The sequence below is a fragment of the Symphalangus syndactylus genome, chromosome 20 (genome assembly GCF_028878055.3).
Source record: "Symphalangus syndactylus isolate Jambi chromosome 20, NHGRI_mSymSyn1-v2.1_pri, whole genome shotgun sequence".
Taxonomy (NCBI): domain Eukaryota; kingdom Metazoa; phylum Chordata; class Mammalia; order Primates; family Hylobatidae; genus Symphalangus; species Symphalangus syndactylus.
Genome location: NC_072442.2, coordinates 34,623,412 through 34,647,258, shown reverse-complemented (window position 1 = coordinate 34,647,258; position 23,847 = coordinate 34,623,412). Strand labels below are relative to the sequence as shown.

At 46.8% G+C, this 23,847-nt stretch overlaps 5 protein-coding genes across 5 annotated transcripts; all 5 read right to left on the bottom strand.

The window, feature by feature from the left end:
- Positions 1–4,850: 4,850 nt before the first annotated feature.
- On the bottom strand, positions 4,851–5,225 carry LOC134735329 (transcription initiation factor TFIID subunit 13-like). The gene has a single exon (XM_063629796.1). The coding sequence runs from the start codon at positions 5,223–5,225 to the stop codon at positions 4,851–4,853; it is 375 nt and encodes a 124-aa protein (XP_063485866.1).
- Positions 5,226–9,948: 4,723 nt separating this feature from the next.
- On the bottom strand, positions 9,949–10,545 carry LOC134735328 (TATA-box binding protein associated factor 11 like protein 2-like). Its single transcript, XM_063629795.1, has one exon. The coding sequence runs from the start codon at positions 10,543–10,545 to the stop codon at positions 9,949–9,951; it is 597 nt and encodes a 198-aa protein (XP_063485865.1).
- A 1,696-nt stretch (positions 10,546–12,241) lies between these two features.
- On the bottom strand, positions 12,242–12,616 carry LOC134735327 (transcription initiation factor TFIID subunit 13-like). The gene has a single exon (XM_063629794.1). The coding sequence runs from the start codon at positions 12,614–12,616 to the stop codon at positions 12,242–12,244; it is 375 nt and encodes a 124-aa protein (XP_063485864.1).
- A 4,723-nt stretch (positions 12,617–17,339) lies between these two features.
- LOC134735326 (TATA-box binding protein associated factor 11 like protein 2-like) lies at positions 17,340–17,936 on the bottom strand. Its single transcript, XM_063629793.1, has one exon. It carries the CDS (start codon positions 17,934–17,936, stop codon positions 17,340–17,342), a length of 597 nt encoding a protein of 198 aa, XP_063485863.1.
- A 1,696-nt stretch (positions 17,937–19,632) lies between these two features.
- LOC134735325 (transcription initiation factor TFIID subunit 13-like) lies at positions 19,633–20,007 on the bottom strand. Its single transcript, XM_063629792.1, has one exon. It carries the CDS (start codon positions 20,005–20,007, stop codon positions 19,633–19,635), a length of 375 nt encoding a protein of 124 aa, XP_063485862.1.
- Between the last annotated feature and the right edge of the window lie 3,840 nt (positions 20,008–23,847).

Here is a 23,847-nt window from a genome sequence, read left to right as displayed (position 1 = left end):
TCTGTGAGAGTGTAAATCAGTTCAACCATTGTGGAAGTCCGTGTGGCGATTCCTCAAGCATCTAGAACCAGAAATACCATTGGACCCAGCTATCTCATTACCGGGTATATAGCCAAAGGGTTATAATTCATCCAATTACAAGGACACATGCACAGATATGCTCACTGCGGCACAGTTTGCAAGAGCAAAGGACCTGGAACCAACCCAAATGCCCATCAGTGATAGACTGGATAAAGAATATGTGTGGTATATACACCCGGGAATACTAGGCAGCATAAAAAAGAATGAGTTCGTCTTCTTTGCGGTGACATGGACGACCCTGGGGACCATCATTCTCAGCAAACTAACACAGGAACGGAAAAGCAAACACCACATCTTCTCACTCAAAAGTGGGAGTTGATCAATGAGAACACATGGACAGAGAAAGTGGAACGTGACTCTCCGTGGCCTGTCACGGGGTGGGGGGCCAGGGAAAGGAGAGCATTAGGACAAACACCCAAGGCATGTGGGGCTTAAAGCCTAGATGGTGGGTGGATTGGTGCAGCAAACCGCTATGGCACATGTATACCTTGGTAAGAAACCTGCACGTTTTGCACTAGTATCCCATAACTTACAGGAAAAAACAAAAAAAAAAATGCGTAGGGACACTGAACCCTCTCAACTAATCCAGTTTTCCTCTCTGAGAGAACAACGCTGTGTTCCTGCTCTTGAGCTGACCTCTGAGACCTTGATGTGAACTTGTTTCTGTCTTCAGCAGTTCAGATTTACTCAGACCCCACTCAATGTATTGAGTTCTATGAGGGGCAAGAGAAATGTTCTAAGCTTGTGTGTGGAGTCGCCATCAGCACTGCCCTCTGCTGATGCCTGTCTAGACCGCAGGCTGCTTGGGCCAGGTTCTCTTTTCCTCTAGTGTTCTGAAAGGGCCAGAGCTGCCACATCTGCCAGAATACAGCTTCCAAGACTGCTCCATGCTATGGAAAAGGAATGAGCTGAGAGCCATGTTAAGACTGGGAGATAATGAGTCTCTAGGACCTTACTTCCTTTGGGAGCTCAAGCACTTTCATTTCTGAGGGAGCCCTCCCATCTCCATGAGTTCTGCCAAGAACCTGTACCCTCCTTGTGTCTCTAAGACACACCGGTCTAACTTGTGGTACGCCCAGGCAAGAAAGTTGGTTAAAGGAAAGGAAAGCTGAAGAAGGCCAGAATATGGAGGTATGAAACGGAATTTCCCAATTCTTGGTAAAATTTAGAAATTTCCGTAATACCCAAAGGCAGATGCTACGTACCATAAGTCCTATTTTAGCAGCAAAAGCTGAGGGTATGAGGAAATACAACTATATTGTATGGGGGTTTATTTGGCTCCAGGAAGAAAGAGTACATGTTATTCTGCATTCGATATTAGAGCAGAACAATGGGGTCTTTTCGAAAATTTGGCTTTCACTCTGTGATTCAGGGGGCACATGGCAGAGGGAAACACACTGAAATGGAACCACGGATGTCTGTGAGCTGTGCTGGGAAGGTTCAGGGTGATTCCGTCGTAAGTCTCAGGTCTTTATTCTGTAAAGAAAAATTACTCAATTGCATCATAAAGATACAGCAGAGTATGTCCAAGTAGAGTTGGGAATAACTTTGTCACTCGTGATGAACCTACTTGGTCCGATATTTTAATATCTTCCCCCATGTCTGTGTACTCAGGTTTGATTTTCCGAGTGGATCATCGGTGGAATCAATAAAATCAGGAATACTCTAAGGCAGTGTTTTGAACTAAATTTCAGTGTCTCTGGATGAACCGGCCATATCACCGTGTGTAGCAAACATGAAGTATCAACAGGCTGTCTGTATGCCTTTTCAACTACATAGAAGTTCGCTACAAATGGCGGCGTGAGGAAAGGTGATTTTGGAATTGGATGCTCTCTCGTCTTTTACGATGCATCTATACTATATTACATTCTAAAACAGTAAAGGATCACTTGCTGACGTAAAGCACAGTAGGCAGGAATAGGAGAAGGGTCAACTGAGAGAAAAAAAAAAGCTTTGTGATGTAATTTTTATTTCTGCAGTTTGGAAAAGAGTTTAACTGTTTTTGTGATGACTCACAAAAATACATAAGGGCATGAAAATTACCCAGGACAACATTCGGGAAACATTTCTGGCGCCTTCACTTACTGAAACCCAGACATAAGCATTCCAGCAAAGACACGGCAACAGCAGGCTTCAGCAAGGAACCGTACAAATGTCCTGGAAAGGGCTTCCCTCTCTGAATGCAGCTTCCTGTCCACAGGATGCTCAAGGCCCAGGCACCTTTATTCTTCCAACTAGAAAGACATACAAAAAGGCCTCAACATGACCTCGGAGGCCCAAACATTTAGCCAAGGCTACTACCAAACAATCTGCTGTCTTCATCCAGGTAAGGGCAGCTTGACGTCTCAAGACACTAAGATGGTGGGTAAATCCAGGGTAGACTGAGATGCAGAAGCTCCAGCAAACGCAGTCCTGTCACTGAAAGACGAATGCAGTACTTATGCCTGCACAAACAGACCCTTCCCTCTGGCCTTGGGCCTAGAACATGATTTTTTGGTAGTTGCTGTTGGGGAAGAGGCCCTTGGGCTTTAACCTGCGAGCAGCCTCCCTTAAATGCTTGGGCTGCAGTGGGGGCTTTTCTCCCCACATCTCACACACGTCCAGGGCCTCTTCCAGCACCTCTCCGACGAAGACCTTGGCTATTCCAGCCATGGCAATGGCCACGTTCTCAGGCTCCGATCCGCCAGTGATAGAATGCATCAGACCTGCAATGCGTGCTTTTGGGAAAGCTGACCGGCGACACACTTCGTAGCGGGCCAGCTGCTCCTCAGACATGGCAGACAGCAGGGTTGCCATCCTCTGAGCCTCCTCCGCATCCACGGTGGGCTTCCTCTCCTTCTTTCCTTTGGTATCTCTTTTCCGTCCTTTGGCTGCAGGAGGAGCTGAGGCTGAGGCTTCACTGTCGCCTTCTGTGAGGTCCGTGACATCCTGACTGCTGAGCTCACCTTCCTGACCCCTGGGTTCTTCCAAGTTCCCATCTAGGTCCTCAGGGAGCCCGTCCTTGTTGCTGCCCTTCATTCCTTGGGGCGTGGCGAACATCTCAGCAGGCACAACTGTTTGCCTGCCTGTCTCCATGGGTGAGACTCAGGTCTGCTCCGTGACAGCAGCTGTAGCAGCAGAAGTTACAGCTGGGGTGGTTTGATTATGGATCCGAAGTGAGATTTTGAGAACCATCCTTTTTCTTGTTTTTTTTTTTTTTTTTGATTTACAGATCATGTTTATTAAGCGGCACTCAAAATGTTAAGTCTCATAAACAATAACATTCAGTGATCGACTTCAATCCAACTGTAATCCTTACTTTAAACTAAGGGCAAGAATAATTTTACGCATAGAGCAGATACCCACAAAACCTGGGTATTCCGAACTACAAACATGGTTTCCACAGCCACCTATGGTTTTAGGCAAGGACACATTTCCACGACGAACAAGTACTTACAAATATGTTAATAAAACACTAACGCAAACGCTTACCCTGCCGTCAGCATTTTAAGCAATGCCATTCCTGCTACTGAAAGCATTTATTTTAAGAAGCTTGAATTTGATCCGGGAAAACGTGTTCTCCTAAAACTTTAACAGGATGTTATCAATCCAAAGTGATTTTAAATCAAAAAGCCTTCCAACACAGCATTAAGTATTGTGAAAGCAATGTGAAACTTGCTTTCTGTTTTTTTGTTTGCTTGTTTGTGTGGAGACGGCGTCTCGCTCTGCCGACCAGGCTGGAGGGCAGTGCAGCGATCTCGGCTCACCGCAAGCCCCTCCTCCCGCGTAGACGCCATTCTCCGGCCTCAGCCTCCCGAGTAGCTGGGACTACGGTCACCCGCCACTGCGCCCGGCTAATTTTTTGTATTTTTAGTAGAGACGGGGTTTCACCGTGTTAGCCAGGATGGTCTCGAACTCCTGACTTCGTGATCCGCCCGCCTCGGCCTCCCAAAGTGCTGGGATTACAGGCACGAGCCACCACGCCCGGCCTAGTTCATTCTCTTTAATAATGAACTAGACAGTAAACTAGTTGTTGTCTAAAAACTTCAGAATACATGAAGTACAAGCCTCAGCTGTCAAGTCAGAAATGCCATTTCGATTTCACATATTAAATAGCTACAGTAGGCCAGGCTCGGTGGCTGGCGCCTGCAGTCCCAGCACCGTGGGAGGCCGAGGCAGGCGGATCACGAGGTTCAGAGATCGAAACCATCCTGGCCAACATGGCGAAACCCCGTCACCACCAAAAATACGAAAAGTTAGCCAGGCATGGTGGCAGGCGCCTGCACTTCCCAGGAACCCGAGAGGCCCAGGAAGGAGAATCACCCGAACCCGGGAGGCGGAGCCCGCAGTCAGCCGAGATCACGCCCCTGCACCCCAGCCTGGCGACACAGCGAGACTCCCTCTGAAAAAAAAAAAAAAAAAGAAAAAGAAAAAGAAAAAAGCTACAGTATAGCTCACAAGGTTACAAGGGCGTAAACATACCTAACACGCAAATACGACTTTATCCTTCAGATAGTCAAAAGTCAGAAGGAACGACACGGTTTGCAAGGTACTTTGACTTATGCGTGGTCATTAAAACCCGGTAAGTGATTAAAGTATGGTAATACAAAGGCAGGCAACGACATGCACCAATATCACTCTAAAATCAAAAGCATAAAAAGAAAGGCTGAAAACTCTCTGTTTCTCCATCTTTCATTTACACGGCTAGATATCAGAACCTTACTTTAGAAAATATACAATTATGATATCTGGTTTCCCCAGATGGTAATTTTCAGAATCTACAAAAAGTGTCAAGATGCGTAATTTGCTTCATCGAATGCTTTTCTAGCTCGTTTCAATTCTTCATTCATAGTAAGCAAGTCTTTCACCCTGGCAAACTTCCTTGGGTCCTTTCGAATCAAGAAGATGATATCTTCAACTTGTACTCGACCTTGTCTTCCAATTGACATTGCCTTGTGAGTCATTTCAGTGATATACTTTATGACAAGATCTTCAAGAATATCCACTGACTCAGTATAAGGATTCTGGTCATCCCCAAAGCCATACATCATACATCGCAATTCTTTAGAAAAAAGTCTCTTTCTTTTACCCTGTCCACCTTCTGCACCTCCTCCAATTTCTTCATTTCCTTCCTCAAAGGTGGGGTCTTCTTCCTCGTCTGCCATCCCACTGGCCCGCCGACCCACAGCCCAGAAACTTTCAAAGATTTTGGCTGCTATGTTTCTGGCGAGCCATAGATTAGTCACAAGTGGACACAGCTCCCTGCCTCCCCTTCCCACACACAAACACACACACTGCTTTATCTCACTTCCACAATATGGAGAAACCTGTGGATGGAGAGTTTATTAGTTTTAGATGAATGCAGAAGAAATTCTCACCAATTTTGGATATTGAAAACAAACCCCGGCTCACAGCTCAGAAGTTCTACTAGGCCAAGTGACTGCCTCCTGCTCAGAGTCACACGAGGGACCTCCAGGATGGGTCTGTCTGTGGGGTCGTTGCCTTCACCTGAGAAGAATCTGGCGTCGATCTGATTCGAGTTCGTGGCAGAATCCAATTCCTCAGGTATGTGAAACCCAGGCCCACTTGTTTGTTCTGCCAGCTGCCGGGAGGATGCTCTGAGCTCTTACAGGTGTTGCCCAGGTCTGGGCCGTGCAGCTCCCTGGGTCTGCACCTCCAGGGCTGAGGAATCACCCACAGGGGAATGGAATCTCAGGGAGGTTCAGTCCCAAATAAAGAGCACAGACGATTGAATTAGACCCAGCCCTTAACAGCTATTGTTTCAGGGTAATCCTAATCTAATCAGGGCTTTGGGCGGGCTCCTCAATTCGAGGTTCCGTCCGCACCCAAGGGAGGGGCAGAGGCAGGGCTAGGCTCTGGGGAGGGCGGGGCGGGAAATGCCGGGGGCATTTCAGAATTCTGGATTCCTCACAGAATCGCAAAGTTCACATTTCACAACAATAAAGAAAACAATGAGGGTAAAAATGAGACCTTTTATGAAGTTGCACATTAGAAAACTTAAACGTCTGAGAAAAAAATCTCTAACTCATAGGGAAACAAGTGGTTTATCACATACTCTGAAATAGACTGGGCTGGGTGTGGGGAATATGAAAATATGATTTCTGTGTTCTGCTGTTGTATTGTATTGTATTGCATATTATTTATTTATTTTCGAGACAGAGTCTCCCTCTGTCCCCCAGACTGGATTGCAGTGGCCTGATGGCAGCTCACTGCAGCCTCTGCCTCCTGGGCCCAAGCAACTCTCCTGACTCAGCCTCCAGAGTAGCTTGGAGCAACTGTGCGCGCCACCACGCCAGGAGAAATTTGTATTCTTTAAAGTAGAGAGGAGGTTTCACCATTGTGGCCAGGCAAAGCCACAGCCTGGCAGGCGCCACGAAGACCCTGGCCACTGCAGCCGCCGGCAAGAGGGCGCCGCCTACAGGAGGGATCAAGAAGCCTCACCGCTACAGGCCTGGCAGTGCGCAAAATCAGAAAGTACCAGAAGTCCACGCAGCTTCACCTCCTCAAGCTGCCCTTCCAGCGCCCGATGCGCAAGATCGGGCAGCACATCATCCGGGACGTGCGCTTCCAGAGGGCGGCCATTGACGCCCTACGGGAGCCCAGTGAGGCTTCCCTGGTGCACCTCTTTGAAGACACCTAGCTGTGTGCCGTCCATAAAAGCCCTGAACTCTTCTACCCTATATATGTGTATTAGCGCTCTGCTTTGTACCCCCTTCCAGAGGAAACACAAATCCATCAATTGATCATTTAAGCCTTTCTAGCTTGGGTACAACTTTTCGCGTAGCTGTACTTGTAAGCTCTGTACTTTATACTTCCAGAGACTAGACCCTAGACAGTATCTGCTTGGAATAGTGGAGCTAGCTGGCTTCAACTTTATTTAGGCACATGCTAATTACTTGTGAGGGCAAAGGCGGGCAGTGAGGTTCTTAAGCTGACCCCGAAATAGTAAACTTTGGAAAATAGTCAAGTACGGTCACTTTATTTGTTAGATATCTTGTCACCACCTTACCAGCACCAGTCAGAGACCACATTTTTCTAGGTAGTCTCCATAGGTACATTATGAGAAAGACTTTACGACTTGTAGTGAAGCTCCAGGAAAAACCTCATTGTCGTAAACGTGTAATACAACCAGCCATGAAAGCAGTCAAAGCTTTCTCCTGAAAAGATAACACTGTCTACAGATTTCTTTCTTGAGAGCTGTGGCTATGTGATATTACATATTGAGAAGATTTCGTATGCGATTATTAAAAAGTCAGGAAACAACAGATGCTGGCAAGGCTGTGAAGATACAGAAACACTTTTACAACGTCTGTGAGAGTGTAAATCAGTTCAACCATTGTGGAAGTCCGTGTGGCGATTCCTCAAGCATCTAGAACCAGAAATACCATTGGACCCAGCTATCTCATTACCGGGTATATAGCCAAAGGGTTATAATTCATCCAATTACAAGGACACATGCACAGATATGCTCACTGCGGCACAGTTTGCAAGAGCAAAGGACCTGGAACCAACCCAAATGCCCATCAGTGATAGACTGGATAAAGAATATGTGTGGTATATACACCCGGGAATACTAGGCAGCATAAAAAAGAATGAGTTCGTCTTCTTTGCGGTGACATGGACGACCCTGGGGACCATCATTCTCAGCAAACTAACACAGGAACGGAAAAGCAAACACCACATCTTCTCACTCAAAAGTGGGAGTTGATCAATGAGAACACATGGACAGAGAAAGTGGAACGTGACTCTCCGTGGCCTGTCACGGGGTGGGGGGCCAGGGAAAGGAGAGCATTAGGACAAACACCCAAGGCATGTGGGGCTTAAAGCCTAGATGGTGGGTGGATTGGTGCAGCAAACCGCTATGGCACATGTATACCTTGGTAAGAAACCTGCACGTTTTGCACTAGTATCCCATAACTTACAGGAAAAAACAAAAAAAAAAATGCGTAGGGACACTGAACCCTCTCAACTAATCCAGTTTTCCTCTCTGAGAGAACAACGCTGTGTTCCTGCTCTTGAGCTGACCTCTGAGACCTTGATGTGAACTTGTTTCTGTCTTCAGCAGTTCAGATTTACTCAGACCCCACTCAATGTATTGAGTTCTATGAGGGGCAAGAGAAATGTTCTAAGCTTGTGTGTGGAGTCGCCATCAGCACTGCCCTCTGCTGATGCCTGTCTAGACCGCAGGCTGCTTGGGCCAGGTTCTCTTTTCCTCTAGTGTTCTGAAAGGGCCAGAGCTGCCACATCTGCCAGAATACAGCTTCCAAGACTGCTCCATGCTATGGAAAAGGAATGAGCTGAGAGCCATGTTAAGACTGGGAGATAATGAGTCTCTAGGACCTTACTTCCTTTGGGAGCTCAAGCACTTTCATTTCTGAGGGAGCCCTCCCATCTCCATGAGTTCTGCCAAGAACCTGTACCCTCCTTGTGTCTCTAAGACACACCGGTCTAACTTGTGGTACGCCCAGGCAAGAAAGTTGGTTAAAGGAAAGGAAAGCTGAAGAAGGCCAGAATATGGAGGTATGAAACGGAATTTCCCAATTCTTGGTAAAATTTAGAAATTTCCGTAATACCCAAAGGCAGATGCTACGTACCATAAGTCCTATTTTAGCAGCAAAAGCTGAGGGTATGAGGAAATACAACTATATTGTATGGGGGTTTATTTGGCTCCAGGAAGAAAGAGTACATGTTATTCTGCATTCGATATTAGAGCAGAACAATGGGGTCTTTTCGAAAATTTGGCTTTCACTCTGTGATTCAGGGGGCACATGGCAGAGGGAAACACACTGAAATGGAACCACGGATGTCTGTGAGCTGTGCTGGGAAGGTTCAGGGTGATTCCGTCGTAAGTCTCAGGTCTTTATTCTGTAAAGAAAAATTACTCAATTGCATCATAAAGATACAGCAGAGTATGTCCAAGTAGAGTTGGGAATAACTTTGTCACTCGTGATGAACCTACTTGGTCCGATATTTTAATATCTTCCCCCATGTCTGTGTACTCAGGTTTGATTTTCCGAGTGGATCATCGGTGGAATCAATAAAATCAGGAATACTCTAAGGCAGTGTTTTGAACTAAATTTCAGTGTCTCTGGATGAACCGGCCATATCACCGTGTGTAGCAAACATGAAGTATCAACAGGCTGTCTGTATGCCTTTTCAACTACATAGAAGTTCGCTACAAATGGCGGCGTGAGGAAAGGTGATTTTGGAATTGGATGCTCTCTCGTCTTTTACGATGCATCTATACTATATTACATTCTAAAACAGTAAAGGATCACTTGCTGACGTAAAGCACAGTAGGCAGGAATAGGAGAAGGGTCAACTGAGAGAAAAAAAAAAGCTTTGTGATGTAATTTTTATTTCTGCAGTTTGGAAAAGAGTTTAACTGTTTTTGTGATGACTCACAAAAATACATAAGGGCATGAAAATTACCCAGGACAACATTCGGGAAACATTTCTGGCGCCTTCACTTACTGAAACCCAGACATAAGCATTCCAGCAAAGACACGGCAACAGCAGGCTTCAGCAAGGAACCGTACAAATGTCCTGGAAAGGGCTTCCCTCTCTGAATGCAGCTTCCTGTCCACAGGATGCTCAAGGCCCAGGCACCTTTATTCTTCCAACTAGAAAGACATACAAAAAGGCCTCAACATGACCTCGGAGGCCCAAACATTTAGCCAAGGCTACTACCAAACAATCTGCTGTCTTCATCCAGGTAAGGGCAGCTTGACGTCTCAAGACACTAAGATGGTGGGTAAATCCAGGGTAGACTGAGATGCAGAAGCTCCAGCAAACGCAGTCCTGTCACTGAAAGACGAATGCAGTACTTATGCCTGCACAAACAGACCCTTCCCTCTGGCCTTGGGCCTAGAACATGATTTTTTGGTAGTTGCTGTTGGGGAAGAGGCCCTTGGGCTTTAACCTGCGAGCAGCCTCCCTTAAATGCTTGGGCTGCAGTGGGGGCTTTTCTCCCCACATCTCACACACGTCCAGGGCCTCTTCCAGCACCTCTCCGACGAAGACCTTGGCTATTCCAGCCATGGCAATGGCCACGTTCTCAGGCTCCGATCCGCCAGTGATAGAATGCATCAGACCTGCAATGCGTGCTTTTGGGAAAGCTGACCGGCGACACACTTCGTAGCGGGCCAGCTGCTCCTCAGACATGGCAGACAGCAGGGTTGCCATCCTCTGAGCCTCCTCCGCATCCACGGTGGGCTTCCTCTCCTTCTTTCCTTTGGTATCTCTTTTCCGTCCTTTGGCTGCAGGAGGAGCTGAGGCTGAGGCTTCACTGTCGCCTTCTGTGAGGTCCGTGACATCCTGACTGCTGAGCTCACCTTCCTGACCCCTGGGTTCTTCCAAGTTCCCATCTAGGTCCTCAGGGAGCCCGTCCTTGTTGCTGCCCTTCAGACCTTGGGGCGTGGCGAACATCTCAGCAGACACAACTGTTTGCCTGCCTGTCTCCATGGGTGAGACTCAGGTCTGCTCCGTGACAGCAGCTGTAGCAGCAGAAGTTACAGCTGGGGTGGTTTGATTATGGATCCGAAGTGAGATTTTGAGAACCATCCTTTTTCTTGTTTTTTTTTTTTTTTTTTTGATTTACAGATCATGTTTATTAAGCGGCACTCAAAATGTTAAGTCTCATAAACAATAACATTCAGTGATCGACTTCAATCCAACTGTAATCCTTACTTTAAACTAAGGGCAAGAATAATTTTACGCATAGAGCAAATACCCACAAAACCTGGGTATTCCGAACTACAAACATGGTTTCCACAGCCACCTATGGTTTTAGGCAAGGACACATTTCCACGACGAACAAGTACTTACAAATATGTTAATAAAACACTAACGCAAACGCTTACCCTGCCGTCAGCTTTTTAAGCAATGCCATTCCTGCTACTGAAAGCATTTATTTTAAGAAGCTTGAATTTGATCCGGGAAAACGTGTTCTCCTAAAACTTTAACAGGATGTTATCAATCCAAAGTGATTTTAAATCAAAAAGCCTTCCAACACAGCATTAAGTATTGTGAAAGCAATGTGAAACTTGCTTTCTGTTTTTTTGTTTGCTTGTTTGTGTGGAGACGGCGTCTCGCTCTGCCGACCAGGCTGGAGGGCAGTGCAGCGATCTCGGCTCACCGCAAGCCCCTCCTCCCGCGTAGACGCCATTCTCCGGCCTCAGCCTCCCGAGTAGCTGGGACTACGGTCACCCGCCACTGCGCCCGGCTAATTTTTTGTATTTTTAGTAGAGACGGGGTTTCACCGTGTTAGCCAGGATGGTCTCGAACTCCTGACTTCGTGATCCGCCCGCCTCGGCCTCCCAAAGTGCTGGGATTACAGGCACGAGCCACCACGCCCGGCCTAGTTCATTCTCTTTAATAATGAACTAGACAGTAAACTAGTTGTTGTCTAAAAACTTCAGAATACATGAAGTACAAGCCTCAGCTGTCAAGTCAGAAATGCCATTTCGATTTCACATATTAAATAGCTACAGTAGGCCAGGCTCGGTGGCTGGCGCCTGCAGTCCCAGCACCGTGGGAGGCCGAGGCAGGCGGATCACGAGGTTCAGAGATCGAAACCATCCTGGCCAACATGGCGAAACCCCGTCACCACCAAAAATACGAAAAGTTAGCCAGGCATGGTGGCAGGCGCCTGCACTTCCCAGGAACCCGAGAGGCCCAGGAAGGAGAATCACCCGAACCCGGGAGGCGGAGCCCGCAGTCAGCCGAGATCACGCCCCTGCACCCCAGCCTGGCGACACAGCGAGACTCCCTCTGAAAAAAAAAAAAAAAAAGAAAAAGAAAAAGAAAAAAGCTACAGTATAGCTCACAAGGTTACAAGGGCGTAAACATACCTAACACGCAAATACGACTTTATCCTTCAGATAGTCAAAAGTCAGAAGGAACGACACGGTTTGCAAGGTACTTTGACTTATGCGTGGTCATTAAAACCCGGTAAGTGATTAAAGTATGGTAATACAAAGGCAGGCAACGACATGCACCAATATCACTCTAAAATCAAAAGCATAAAAAGAAAGGCTGAAAACTCTCTGTTTCTCCATCTTTCATTTACACGGCTAGATATCAGAACCTTACTTTAGAAAATATACAATTATGATATCTGGTTTCCCCAGATGGTAATTTTCAGAATCTACAAAAAGTGTCAAGATGCGTAATTTGCTTCATCGAATGCTTTTCTAGCTCGTTTCAATTCTTCATTCATAGTAAGCAAGTCTTTCACCCTGGCAAACTTCCTTGGGTCCTTTCGAATCAAGAAGATGATATCTTCAACTTGTACTCGACCTTGTCTTCCAATTGACATTGCCTTGTGAGTCATTTCAGTGATATACTTTATGACAAGATCTTCAAGAATATCCACTGACTCAGTATAAGGATTCTGGTCATCCCCAAAGCCATACATCATACATCGCAATTCTTTAGAAAAAAGTCTCTTTCTTTTACCCTGTCCACCTTCTGCACCTCCTCCAATTTCTTCATTTCCTTCCTCAAAGGTGGGGTCTTCTTCCTCGTCTGCCATCCCACTGGCCCGCCGACCCACAGCCCAGAAACTTTCAAAGATTTTGGCTGCTATGTTTCTGGCGAGCCATAGATTAGTCACAAGTGGACACAGCTCCCTGCCTCCCCTTCCCACACACAAACACACACACTGCTTTATCTCACTTCCACAATATGGAGAAACCTGTGGATGGAGAGTTTATTAGTTTTAGATGAATGCAGAAGAAATTCTCACCAATTTTGGATATTGAAAACAAACCCCGGCTCACAGCTCAGAAGTTCTACTAGGCCAAGTGACTGCCTCCTGCTCAGAGTCACACGAGGGACCTCCAGGATGGGTCTGTCTGTGGGGTCGTTGCCTTCACCTGAGAAGAATCTGGCGTCGATCTGATTCGAGTTCGTGGCAGAATCCAATTCCTCAGGTATGTGAAACCCAGGCCCACTTGTTTGTTCTGCCAGCTGCCGGGAGGATGCTCTGAGCTCTTACAGGTGTTGCCCAGGTCTGGGCCGTGCAGCTCCCTGGGTCTGCACCTCCAGGGCTGAGGAATCACCCACAGGGGAATGGAATCTCAGGGAGGTTCAGTCCCAAATAAAGAGCACAGACGATTGAATTAGACCCAGCCCTTAACAGCTATTGTTTCAGGGTAATCCTAATCTAATCAGGGCTTTGGGCGGGCTCCTCAATTCGAGGTTCCGTCCGCACCCAAGGGAGGGGCAGAGGCAGGGCTAGGCTCTGGGGAGGGCGGGGCGGGAAATGCCGGGGGCATTTCAGAATTCTGGATTCCTCACAGAATCGCAAAGTTCACATTTCACAACAATAAAGAAAACAATGAGGGTAAAAATGAGACCTTTTATGAAGTTGCACATTAGAAAACTTAAACGTCTGAGAAAAAAATCTCTAACTCATAGGGAAACAAGTGGTTTATCACATACTCTGAAATAGACTGGGCTGGGTGTGGGGAATATGAAAATATGATTTCTGTGTTCTGCTGTTGTATTGTATTGTATTGCATATTATTTATTTATTTTCGAGACAGAGTCTCCCTCTGTCCCCCAGACTGGATTGCAGTGGCCTGATGGCAGCTCACTGCAGCCTCTGCCTCCTGGGCCCAAGCAACTCTCCTGACTCAGCCTCCAGAGTAGCTTGGAGCAACTGTGCGCGCCACCACGCCAGGAGAAATTTGTATTCTTTAAAGTAGAGAGGAGGTTTCACCATTGTGGCCAGGCAAAGCCACAGCCTGGCAGGCGCCACGAAGACCCTGGCCACTGCAGCCGCCGGCAAGAGGGCGCCGCCTACAGGAGGGATCAAGAAGCCTCACCGCTACAGGCCTGGCAGTGCGCAAAATCAGAAAGTACCAGAAGTCCACGCAGCTTCACCTCCTCAAGCTGCCCTTCCAGCGCCCGATGCGCAAGATCGGGCAGCACATCATCCGGGACGTGCGCTTCCAGAGGGCGGCCATTGACGCCCTACGGGAGCCCAGTGAGGCTTCCCTGGTGCACCTCTTTGAAGACACCTAGCTGTGTGCCGTCCATAAAAGCCCTGAACTCTTCTACCCTATATATGTGTATTAGCGCTCTGCTTTGTACCCCCTTCCAGAGGAAACACAAATCCATCAATTGATCATTTAAGCCTTTCTAGCTTGGGTACAACTTTTCGCGTAGCTGTACTTGTAAGCTCTGTACTTTATACTTCCAGAGACTAGACCCTAGACAGTATCTGCTTGGAATAGTGGAGCTAGCTGGCTTCAACTTTATTTAGGCACATGCTAATTACTTGTGAGGGCAAAGGCGGGCAGTGAGGTTCTTAAGCTGACCCCGAAATAGTAAACTTTGGAAAATAGTCAAGTACGGTCACTTTATTTGTTAGATATCTTGTCACCACCTTACCAGCACCAGTCAGAGACCACATTTTTCTAGGTAGTCTCCATAGGTACATTATGAGAAAGACTTTACGACTTGTAGTGAAGCTCCAGGAAAAACCTCATTGTCGTAAACGTGTAATACAACCAGCCATGAAAGCAGTCAAAGCTTTCTCCTGAAAAGATAACACTGTCTACAGATTTCTTTCTTGAGAGCTGTGGCTATGTGATATTACATATTGAGAAGATTTCGTATGCGATTATTAAAAAGTCAGGAAACAACAGATGCTGGCAAGGCTGTGAAGATACAGAAACACTTTTACAACGTCTGTGAGAGTGTAAATCAGTTCAACCATTGTGGAAGTCCGTGTGGCGATTCCTCAAGCATCTAGAACCAGAAATACCATTGGACCCAGCTATCTCATTACCGGGTATATAGCCAAAGGGTTATAATTCATCCAATTACAAGGACACATGCACAGATATGCTCACTGCGGCACAGTTTGCAAGAGCAAAGGACCTGGAACCAACCCAAATGCCCATCAGTGATAGACTGGATAAAGAATATGTGTGGTATATACACCCGGGAATACTAGGCAGCATAAAAAAGAATGAGTTCGTCTTCTTTGCGGTGACATGGACGACCCTGGGGACCATCATTCTCAGCAAACTAACACAGGAACGGAAAAGCAAACACCACATCTTCTCACTCAAAAGTGGGAGTTGATCAATGAGAACACATGGACAGAGAAAGTGGAACGTGACTCTCCGTGGCCTGTCACGGGGTGGGGGGCCAGGGAAAGGAGAGCATTAGGACAAACACCCAAGGCATGTGGGGCTTAAAGCCTAGATGGTGGGTGGATTGGTGCAGCAAACCGCTATGGCACATGTATACCTTGGTAAGAAACCTGCACGTTTTGCACTAGTATCCCATAACTTACAGGAAAAAACAAAAAAAAAAATGCGTAGGGACACTGAACCCTCTCAACTAATCCAGTTTTCCTCTCTGAGAGAACAACGCTGTGTTCCTGCTCTTGAGCTGACCTCTGAGACCTTGATGTGAACTTGTTTCTGTCTTCAGCAGTTCAGATTTACTCAGACCCCACTCAATGTATTGAGTTCTATGAGGGGCAAGAGAAATGTTCTAAGCTTGTGTGTGGAGTCGCCATCAGCACTGCCCTCTGCTGATGCCTGTCTAGACCGCAGGCTGCTTGGGCCAGGTTCTCTTTTCCTCTAGTGTTCTGAAAGGGCCAGAGCTGCCACATCTGCCAGAATACAGCTTCCAAGACTGCTCCATGCTATGGAAAAGGAATGAGCTGAGAGCCATGTTAAGACTGGGAGATAATGAGTCTCTAGGACCTTACTTCCTTTGGGAGCTCAAGCACTTTCATTTCTGAGGGAGCCCTCCCATCTCCATGAGTTCTGCCAAGAACCTGTACCCTCCTTGTGTCTCTAAGACACACCGGTCTAACTTGTGGTACGCCCAGGCAAGAAAGTTGGTTAAAGGAAAGGAAAGCTGAAGAAGGCCAGAATATGGAGGTATGAAACGGAATTTCCCAATTCTTGGTAAAATTTAGAAATTTCCGTAATACCCAAAGGCAGATGCTACGTACCATAAGTCCTATTTTAGCAGCAAAAGCTGAGGGTATGAGGAAATACAACTATATTGTATGGGGGTTTATTTGGCTCCAGGAAGAAAGAGTACATGTTATTCTGCATTCGATATTAGAGCAGAACAATGGGGTCTTTTCGAAAATTTGGCTTTCACTCTGTGATTCAGGGGGCACATGGCAGAGGGAAACACACTGAAATGGAACCACGGATGTCTGTGAGCTGTGCTGGGAAGGTTCAGGGTGATTCCGTCGTAAGTCTCAGGTCTTTATTCTGTAAAGAAAAATTACTCAATTGCATCATAAAGATACAGCAGAGTATGTCCAAGTAGAGTTGGGAATAACTTTGTCACTCGTGATGAACCTACTTGGTCCGATATTTTAATATCTTCCCCCATGTCTGTGTACTCAGGTTTGATTTTCCGAGTGGATCATCGGTGGAATCAATAAAATCAGGAATACTCTAAGGCAGTGTTTTGAACTAAATTTCAGTGTCTCTGGATGAACCGGCCATATCACCGTGTGTAGCAAACATGAAGTATCAACAGGCTGTCTGTATGCCTTTTCAACTACATAGAAGTTCGCTACAAATGGCGGCGTGAGGAAAGGTGATTTTGGAATTGGATGCTCTCTCGTCTTTTACGATGCATCTATACTATATTACATTCTAAAACAGTAAAGGATCACTTGCTGACGTAAAGCACAGTAGGCAGGAATAGGAGAAGGGTCAACTGAGAGAAAAAAAAAAGCTTTGTGATGTAATTTTTATTTCTGCAGTTTGGAAAAGAGTTTAACTGTTTTTGTGATGACTCACAAAAATACATAAGGGCATGAAAATTACCCAGGACAACATTCGGGAAACATTTCTGGCGCCTTCACTTACTGAAACCCAGACATAAGCATTCCAGCAAAGACACGGCAACAGCAGGCTTCAGCAAGGAACCGTACAAATGTCCTGGAAAGGGCTTCCCTCTCTGAATGCAGCTTCCTGTCCACAGGATGCTCAAGGCCCAGGCACCTTTATTCTTCCAACTAGAAAGACATACAAAAAGGCCTCAACATGACCTCGGAGGCCCAAACATTTAGCCAAGGCTACTACCAAACAATCTGCTGTCTTCATCCAGGTAAGGGCAGCTTGACGTCTCAAGACACTAAGATGGTGGGTAAATCCAGGGTAGACTGAGATGCAGAAGCTCCAGCAAACGCAGTCCTGTCACTGAAAGACGAATGCAGTACTTATGCCTGCACAAACAGACCCTTCCCTCTGGCCTTGGGCCTAGAACATGATTTTTTGGTAGTTGCTGTTGGGGAAGAGGCCCTTGGGCTTTAACCTGCGAGCAGCCTCCCTTAAATGCTTGGGCTGCAGTGGGGGCTTTTCTCCCCACATCTCACACACGTCCAGGGCCTCTTCCAGCACCTCTCCGACGAAGACCTTGGCTATTCCAGCCATGGCAATGGCCACGTTCTCAGGCTCCGATCCGCCAGTGATAGAATGCATCAGACCTGCAATGCGTGCTTTTGGGAAAGCTGACCGGCGACACACTTCGTAGCGGGCCAGCTGCTCCTCAGACATGGCAGACAGCAGGGTTGCCATCCTCTGAGCCTCCTCCGCATCCACGGTGGGCTTCCTCTCCTTCTTTCCTTTGGTATCTCTTTTCCGTCCTTTGGCTGCAGGAGGAGCTGAGGCTGAGGCTTCACTGTCGCCTTCTGTGAGGTCCGTGACATCCTGACTGCTGAGCTCACCTTCCTGACCCCTGGGTTCTTCCAAGTTCCCATCTAGGTCCTCAGGGAGCCCGTCCTTGTTGCTGCCCTTCAGACCTTGGGGCGTGGCGAACATCTCAGCAGACACAACTGTTTGCCTGCCTGTCTCCATGGGTGAGACTCAGGTCTGCTCCGTGACAGCAGCTGTAGCAGCAGAAGTTACAGCTGGGGTGGTTTGATTATGGATCCGAAGTGAGATTTTGAGAACCATCCTTTTTCTTGTTTTTTTTTTTTTTTTTTTGATTTACAGATCATGTTTATTAAGCGGCACTCAAAATGTTAAGTCTCATAAACAATAACATTCAGTGATCGACTTCAATCCAACTGTAATCCTTACTTTAAACTAAGGGCAAGAATAATTTTACGCATAGAGCAAATACCCACAAAACCTGGGTATTCCGAACTACAAACATGGTTTCCACAGCCACCTATGGTTTTAGGCAAGGACACATTTCCACGACGAACAAGTACTTACAAATATGTTAATAAAACACTAACGCAAACGCTTACCCTGCCGTCAGCTTTTTAAGCAATGCCATTCCTGCTACTGAAAGCATTTATTTTAAGAAGCTTGAATTTGATCCGGGAAAACGTGTTCTCCTAAAACTTTAACAGGATGTTATCAATCCAAAGTGATTTTAAATCAAAAAGCCTTCCAACACAGCATTAAGTATTGTGAAAGCAATGTGAAACTTGCTTTCTGTTTTTTTGTTTGCTTGTTTGTGTGGAGACGGCGTCTCGCTCTGCCGACCAGGCTGGAGGGCAGTGCAGCGATCTCGGCTCACCGCAAGCCCCTCCTCCCGCGTAGACGCCATTCTCCGGCCTCAGCCTCCCGAGTAGCTGGGACTACGGTCACCCGCCACTGCGCCCGGCTAATTTTTTGTATTTTTAGTAGAGACGGGGTTTCACCGTGTTAGCCAGGATGGTCTCGAACTCCTGACTTCGTGATCCGCCCGCCTCGGCCTCCCAAAGTGCTGGGATTACAGGCACGAGCCACCACGCCCGGCCTAGTTCATTCTCTTTAATAATGAACTAGACAGTAAACTAGTTGTTGTCTAAAAACTTCAGAATACATGAAGTACAAGCCTCAGCTGTCAAGTCAGAAATGCCATTTCGATTTCACATATTAAATAGCTACAGTAGGCCAGGCTCGGTGGCTGGCGCCTGCAGTCCCAGCACCGTGGGAGGCCGAGGCAGGCGGATCACGAGGTTCAGAGATCGAAACCATCCTGGCCAACATGGCGAAACCCCGTCACCACCAAAAATACGAAAAGTTAGCCAGGCATGGTGGCAGGCGCCTGCACTTCCCAGGAACCCGAGAGGCCCAGGAAGGAGAATCACCCGAACCCGGGAGGCGGAGCCCGCAGTCAGCCGAGATCACGCCCCTGCACCCCAGCCTGGCGACACAGCGAGACTCCCTCTGAAAAAAAAAAAAAAAAAGAAAAAGAAAAAGAAAAAAGCTACAGTATAGCTCACAAGGTTACAAGGGCGTAAACATACCTAACACGCAAATACGACTTTATCCTTCAGATAGTCAAAAGTCAGAAGGAACGACACGGTTTGCAAGGTACTTTGACTTATGCGTGGTCATTAAAACCCGGTAAGTGATTAAAGTATGGTAATACAAAGGCAGGCAACGACATGCACCAATATCACTCTAAAATCAAAAGCATAAAAAGAAAGGCTGAAAACTCTCTGTTTCTCCATCTTTCATTTACACGGCTAGATATCAGAACCTTACTTTAGAAAATATACAATTATGATATCTGGTTTCCCCAGATGGTAATTTTCAGAATCTACAAAAAGTGTCAAGATGCGTAATTTGCTTCATCGAATGCTTTTCTAGCTCGTTTCAATTCTTCATTCATAGTAAGCAAGTCTTTCACCCTGGCAAACTTCCTTGGGTCCTTTCGAATCAAGAAGATGATATCTTCAACTTGTACTCGACCTTGTCTTCCAATTGACATTGCCTTGTGAGTCATTTCAGTGATATACTTTATGACAAGATCTTCAAGAATATCCACTGACTCAGTATAAGGATTCTGGTCATCCCCAAAGCCATACATCATACATCGCAATTCTTTAGAAAAAAGTCTCTTTCTTTTACCCTGTCCACCTTCTGCACCTCCTCCAATTTCTTCATTTCCTTCCTCAAAGGTGGGGTCTTCTTCCTCGTCTGCCATCCCACTGGCCCGCCGACCCACAGCCCAGAAACTTTCAAAGATTTTGGCTGCTATGTTTCTGGCGAGCCATAGATTAGTCACAAGTGGACACAGCTCCCTGCCTCCCCTTCCCACACACAAACACACACACTGCTTTATCTCACTTCCACAATATGGAGAAACCTGTGGATGGAGAGTTTATTAGTTTTAGATGAATGCAGAAGAAATTCTCACCAATTTTGGATATTGAAAACAAACCCCGGCTCACAGCTCAGAAGTTCTACTAGGCCAAGTGACTGCCTCCTGCTCAGAGTCACACGAGGGACCTCCAGGATGGGTCTGTCTGTGGGGTCGTTGCCTTCACCTGAGAAGAATCTGGCGTCGATCTGATTCGAGTTCGTGGCAGAATCCAATTCCTCAGGTATGTGAAACCCAGGCCCACTTGTTTGTTCTGCCAGCTGCCGGGAGGATGCTCTGAGCTCTTACAGGTGTTGCCCAGGTCTGGGCCGTGCAGCTCCCTGGGTCTGCACCTCCAGGGCTGAGGAATCACCCACAGGGGAATGGAATCTCAGGGAGGTTCAGTCCCAAATAAAGAGCACAGACGATTGAATTAGACCCAGCCCTTAACAGCTATTGTTTCAGGGTAATCCTAATCTAATCAGGGCTTTGGGCGGGCTCCTCAATTCGAGGTTCCGTCCGCACCCAAGGGAGGGGCAGAGGCAGGGCTAGGCTCTGGGGAGGGCGGGGCGGGAAATGCCGGGGGCATTTCAGAATTCTGGATTCCTCACAGAATCGCAAAGTTCACATTTCACAACAATAAAGAAAACAATGAGGGTAAAAATGAGACCTTTTATGAAGTTGCACATTAGAAAACTTAAACGTCTGAGAAAAAAATCTCTAACTCATAGGGAAACAAGTGGTTTATCACATACTCTGAAATAGACTGGGCTGGGTGTGGGGAATATGAAAATATGATTTCTATGTTCTGCTGTTGTATTGTATTGTATTGCATATTATTTATTTATTTTCGAGACAGAGTCTCCCTCTGTCCCCCAGACTGGATTGCAGTGGCCTGATGGCAGCTCACTGCAGCCTCTGCCTCCTGGGCCCAAGCAACTCTCCTGACTCAGCCTCCAGAGTAGCTTGGAGCAACTGTGCGCGCCACCACGCCAGGAGAAATTTGTATTCTTTAAAGTAGAGAGGAGGTTTCACCATTGTGGCCAGGCAAAGCCACAGCCTGGCAGGCGCCACGAAGACCCTGGCCACTGCAGCCGCCGGCAAGAGGGCGCCGCCTACAGGAGGGATCAAGAAGCCTCACCGCTACAGGCCTGGCAGTGCGCAAAATCAGAAAGTACCAGAAGTCCACGCAGCTTCACCTCCTCAAGCTGCCCTTCCAGCGCCCGATGCGCAAGATCGGGCAGCACATCATCCGGGACGTGCGCTTCCAGAGGGCGGCCATTGACGCCCTACGGGAGCCCAGTGAGGCTTCCCTGGTGCACCTCTTTGAAGACACCTAGCTGTGTGCCGTCCATAAAAGCCCTGAACTCTTCTACCCTATATATGTGTATTAGCGCTCTGCTTTGTACCCCCTTCCAGAGGAAACACAAATCCATCAATTGATCATTTAAGCCTTTCTAGCTTGGGTACAACTTTTCGCGTAGCTGTACTTGTAAGCTCTGTACTTTATACTTCCAGAGACTAGACCCTAGACAGTATCTGCTTGGAATAGTGGAGCTAGCTGGCTTCAACTTTATTTAGGCACATGCTAATTACTTGTGAGGGCAAAGGCGGGCAGTGAGGTTCTTAAGCTGACCCCGAAATAGTAAACTTTGGAAAATAGTCAAGTACGGTCACTTTATTTGTTAGATATCTTGTCACCACCTTACCAGCACCAGTCAGAGACCACATTTTTCTAGGTAGTCTCCATAGGTACATTATGAGAAAGACTTTACGACTTGTAGTGAAGCTCCAGGAAAAACCTCATTGTCGTAAACGTGTAATACAACCAGCCATGAAAGCAGTCAAAGCTTTCTCCTGAAAAGATAACACTGTCTACAGATTTCTTTCTTGAGAGCTGTGGCTATGTGATATTACATATTGAGAAGATTTCGTATGCGATTATTAAAAAGTCAGGAAACAACAGATGCTGGCAAGGCTGTGAAGATACAGAAACACTTTTACAACGTCTGTGAGAGTGTAAATCAGTTCAACCATTGTGGAAGTCCGTGTGGCGATTCCTCAAGCATCTAGAACCAGAAATACCATTGGACCCAGCTATCTCATTACCGGGTATATAGCCAAAGGGTTATAATTCATCCAATTACAAGGACACATGCACAGATATGCTCACTGCGGCACAGTTTGCAAGAGCAAAGGACCTGGAACCAACCCAAATGCCCATCAGTGATAGACTGGATAAAGAATATGTGTGGTATATACACCCGGGAATACTAGGCAGCATAAAAAAGAATGAGTTCGTCTTCTTTGCGGTGACATGGACGACCCTGGGGACCATCATTCTCAGCAAACTAACACAGGAACGGAAAAGCAAACACCACATCTTCTCACTCAAATGTGGGAGTTGATCAATGAGAACACATGGACAGAGAAATTGGAACGCGACTCTCCGTGGCCTGTGACGGGGTGGGGGGCCAGGGAAAGGAGAGCATTAGGACAAACACCCAAGGCATGTGGGGCTTAAAGCCTAGATGGTGGGTGGATTGGTGCAGCAAACCGCTATGGCACATGTATACCTTGGTAAGAAACCTGCACGTTCTGCACTAGTATCCCATAACTTACAGGAAAAAACAAAAAAAAATGCGTAGGGACACTGAACCCTCTCAACTAATCCAGTTTTCCTCTCTGAGAGAACAACGCTGTGTTCCTGCTCTTGAGCTGACCTCTGAGACCTTCATGTGAACTTGTTTCTGTCTTCAGCAGTTCAGATTTACTCAGACCCCACTCAATGTATTGAGTTCTATGAGGGGCAAGAGAAACGTTCTAAGCTTGTGTGTGGAGTCGCCATCAGCACTGCCCTCTGCTGATGCCTGTCTAGACCGCAGGCTGCTTGGGCCAGGTTCTCCTTTCCTCTAGTGTTCTGAAAGGGCCAGAGCTGCCACATCTGCCAGAATACAGCTTCCAAGACTGCTCCATGCTATGGAAAAGGAATGAGCTGAGAGCCATGTTAAGACTGGGAGATAATGAGTCTCTAGGACCTTACTTCCTTTGGGAGCTCAAGCACTTTCATTTCTGAGGGAGCCCTCCCATCTCCATGAGTTCTGCCAAGAACCTGTACCCTCCTTGTGTCTCTAAGACACACCGGTCTAACTTGTGGTACGCCCAGGCAAGAAAGTTGGTTAAAGGAAAGGAAAGCTGAAGAAGGCCAGAATATGGAGGTATGAAACGGAATTTCCCAATTCTTGGTAAAATTTAGAAATTTCCGTAATACCCAAAGGCAGATGCTACGTACCATAAGTCCTATTTTAGCAGCAAAAGCTGAGGGTATGAGGAAATACAACTATATTGTATGGGGGTTTATTTGGCTCCAGGAAGAAAGAGTACATGTTATTCTGCATTCAATATTAGAGCAGAACAATGGGGTCTTTTGGAAAATTTGGCTTTCACTCTGTGATTCAGGGGGCACATGGCAGAGGGAAACACACTGAAATGGAACCACGGATATCTGTGAGCTGTGCTGGGAAGGTTCAGGGTGATTCCGTCGTAAGTCTCAGGTCTTTATTCTGTAAAGAAAAATTACTCAATTGCATCATAAAGATACAGCAGAGTATGTCCAAGTAGAGTTGGGAATAACTTTGTCACTCGTGATGAACCTACTTGGTCCGATATTTTAATATCTTCCCC